At 34.8% G+C, this 3,845-nt stretch overlaps 1 protein-coding gene across 1 annotated transcript; it reads left to right on the top strand.

Annotated features, from left to right (window-relative positions):
* Positions 1-821: 821 nt before the first annotated feature.
* Positions 822-3,593, top strand: LOC112192743 (sister chromatid cohesion 1 protein 4; the record flags this gene model as incomplete). Its single annotated transcript, XM_024332607.2, is given in 5 exon segments — positions 822-1,769; positions 2,633-2,894; positions 2,995-3,092; positions 3,223-3,272; positions 3,544-3,593. Coding segments are annotated over 5 exon segments (584 nt in total), but the record flags the coding sequence as incomplete, so codon positions are not given.
* Positions 3,594-3,845: the final 252 nt, after the last annotated feature.

Below are 3,845 nucleotides of genomic sequence, written 5' to 3'. Positions count from 1 at the left end.
ATTGGTGGACAATGTCTTGATCTTTAATCAGTCAATTGAAATTCAATTGTTCAACCTTTCTTTGAACCATAATATAAATTCAAATAGATGAGAATAACTAGTAAGGTAAAATTTTACTACACTGCTCAAACTTTTAGTATGTCATACCAACACTGCTCAAAATTTTAGGGGTAGACCACAATATTTGAATTTAGGGTTTCATATATCATTTATTGCTATTATGGTTCGAAGTACCACAATTGAAAAACAAAAAAAATCACATACAACAACTACAATGAACATGTTGAGTATTAAAAAACGTTGATATCGTAAAAGATTAGAGAAAAAAAAAATCAAGAAAGAGAGATGATAAATGACCAACCTCTTCGGCGCGCAGAGAGATGAAATTTGATAGATTTTTTTTAAAGGGAACTTTGATAGACTTTTTCAAATCTTTGGTCTGGAGGCTGACAAATTATTAGAGTTTGGTATGTATAATTAACACTACAAAGTCCATGATTGTCCATTTGTCTATGATTTTCTAATTCCATAAGTATGAATGATATTTTGAATATATGTGTACTTTTATTCATTTTTAAAAGTCCTAATTGAATACTCTGAGATTTTGGTGGAATTCATGAAGTCTTTAAAAATCCTAATTGAATACCTCAAGACTTTCATGGACTGCTAAGAGTTTATATTGAATACACTCAGACCTTTAAATTCCATAAATTTTTTTAAAAATTACACTAATTCCTATACAATACACCCCTTTAGAAATGAAGATTTCATGCTATTAGTGTTGGCTAGCCTCTGTAGTTTTACAAAAGAAAGAAAGAAAAAGAAAATAACCAGCAGTCGATCAAGTCACACATTGACTTGAAAAAAAGAATCAAAGATGCACATGGACTAAAGTAAAAATGACGAAGTACATTACGCCAGGTCCACAGCACCAAAACATAAAACCAAGTTCTTTTTTGGAACACATAAACAGAAACAGAGTTCGAAAATTGGAAGGCGCTACCCATCTTCAATATTCTCTCTGCTCATAAACGCTTCGACTCTGTTCGATCTCTGATTCAGTAGTTCAAACTCCTCCAAGCTGTATGCGTTGCTCCCAGGAACTACACGGCGTGCTTCGTTTTCGAAATCCCAACGCCATCACTTAAATCTTGAAAGCTCAACGTTTCCTGTTTCTGTCAAAGATTCAATTGTCGAGCAAAGGAAAGCTGTTCTTTTGTAAATTTCAGGCAATTCATACCTTTACATTTGCTTTTCAAGTACTCAAGGGTGCGAGAAAGGTGGACTACTAGCCCGTGCTGTGGTTAGGGTTTTATGTTCGTAGTTGATTTGGGGATTTATAGAATCTACTATACGAGTGAAACTTTTGGGCTTCGGATGACTATTCGGCTAATGGGTTGTGGTATGAATTTAGGGTTTCAATCGCGAGTCATGTAAATCTGTTGGATTCGAAGCGTTTCTACTTGCTTTTAATGATTTGCTACTCAAGACGATGGTTTAGAGGCTTGACTATATCTGGGCGTGACTATTAGGGTTCACTCGTAGCATAGCATATAGAAAGGCCTGAAATTTCGTCGATTGGAGAAGATTGTTATGTGAATTACGGGGTCTGTTGGTGAATTGAGGTGAGACAAAGTAGAGGGAAATGTTTTACTCGCAGTTTATATTGGCAAAGAAAGGCCCACTTGGGACGATATGGATAGCGGCACATTTGGAGCGCAAGCTTCGCAAGAATCAGGTTGCCGACACCGATATTGGCGTCTCTGTAGGTCAGTTTCCATATTTTACTTTATATGATCTTTGTTTTTATTTATAATGGGTTTATTCGAGAAATAAAGGAAATTAAAGCAGCACAGTTAAGGTTATTTAGTTCCCTTCTCTTATATAAGAAACAGTACAACAGTGCAGGAGCAGTCCGCCGAATGTACTGATAGCAACACATTAGAGAACATATAATACAGAGAAAATATAACATGAAAGTTTGAGAAGCTTGTCAATCTGCTCGATTAGAGAAAATTTTGTATGTCTTAATTTTCGAGAAGGAAACAAGCCCTATTGCGTGGGCACTCCACCATGGATGGTTGTTCTATAAACCTTATATCCTTTCCATCCAAACCACCCAAAAGATAGCAAACTACAATTTAAAAAGTTGCTGATATTATGATCGTGTTCAAGACTACATTGTCTGATTTCTCCATTTAATTATAATTCTAATGTTGTGAACGTAAAACATTTATTCTAAACACATAAGGGTAAGCGTACGATCCCATTTATTGTGTAAAATACTAAAATGTTATTGCTATCATTTCTTCCAAGAGGGATGCAACTTCTTGAAGATTATGGTGTCTTGTAGGTATAATTGTTCCAAAGTAACTTATAGGAAATGGGACTTGAGAAAGGAAAAAAAAAAAATTGGGTGAAAGATATTAAAATGTCATCTACATCATTTAGTCCAAGAGGGATGCAACTTCTTTTAGATTGTGGTGTTCTATCTTTACCCCTGTTTACTTCAGGAATATAGTGTTATACTTTATCTTTTCCAATATCAATTATTTTGCTGTTTATGTTAATGTTTTTATGTCAGTGTCATGTATCTGCTCGTCTTACTTCCATAATTTATCTTGGTGTACAGATTCTATTCTCTTTCCAGAAGTTCCGATTGCTCTTAGGTTGTCCAGTCATCTTCTGCTTGGTGTAGTGAGGATATATTCTAGAAAGGTGAATTACCTTTTTGATGACTGCAGTGAGGCTTTGCTTAAGATAAAGCAAGCTTTTCGCTCCACCGCAGTCGATTTACCTCCAGAAGAATCTACTGCACCGTATCATTCTATCACTTTGCCTGAGACTTTTGATCTTGATGATTTTGAGCTACCAGATAACGACATTTTTCAGGGGTTAGTAAGTTCAAGCATTTCTATATAAGACTGAAGATTTGGTGTTGAGTCAGGAGACGAACATTTGTGTTTGTGATATTAACATTCAGTTATCTTGCAGTAACTATGTTGATCATCATGTCAGTACAAGGGAACAGATTACTCTCCAAGATGCAATGGAGGGTGTGGTTTACTCAACATCTCAGTTTGGATTGGACGGTTAGTACTCATCAGTTTATTGTGATGACTTGATGATACACTCAATTAATGTTTAAGGTTAGGTTTATAACTCATTGATGTTTATGGACAATGGCTAACTTATTTTCAATATTTCCTGGTTTACTTTCAGAGCGATTTGGTGATGGTGATACTTCTCAAATTGGTCTAGATTTTGATGAGGTAATTTTTTGTACCTGCTTTGCATGAAAATCAAGTCGATAAAACATTAGTTATAATCGGCTAAAAAAGTCTGAACGTGCACCAAGTTGCTAGTGTCTTTACTGAATTTTCTGTTATGTATCTCCTTGTTAGCAAGTCAACACACATTCATATATAAATGATTCTTTTTTCAGCTGTTAACTTTTGCTTATGCAAGAATCTAGTGCATAAATATTATCTTATATATCTCAATGTCACTTAGAAATTCTTATTGTTGTATGATGAAAAACAGGACTTGTTCTTAGGCAAGGCTGCAGCTCAAGGGAATGATGGAATTTCTGGGTAACTTATATTTATCTCTGGTGTCAAGCATCTCTCATGCATTGTTTGATAGCACAAAGAGATTTTTAGAAGTTCTATTTATAACATGTTAACTTCTGTAATGGACTTTTAAGCCCTGTATATCTGTTGCATCTATTGTCAGTAAACAGAGCTCTTATCTTCACCCATATTCTATGTGATCACCATATCCTTCAACAAAAAAATATAGAAAAATTCATACCTGTGTTCTTTTGGATAAGGTAATTGAAACTT

This window comes from Rosa chinensis, chromosome 3, assembly GCF_002994745.2.
Source record: "Rosa chinensis cultivar Old Blush chromosome 3, RchiOBHm-V2, whole genome shotgun sequence".
Taxonomy (NCBI): domain Eukaryota; kingdom Viridiplantae; phylum Streptophyta; class Magnoliopsida; order Rosales; family Rosaceae; genus Rosa; species Rosa chinensis.
Note: the sequence above shows the minus strand (reverse complement) of the source record. Positions and strands in the feature narration are given on the sequence as shown.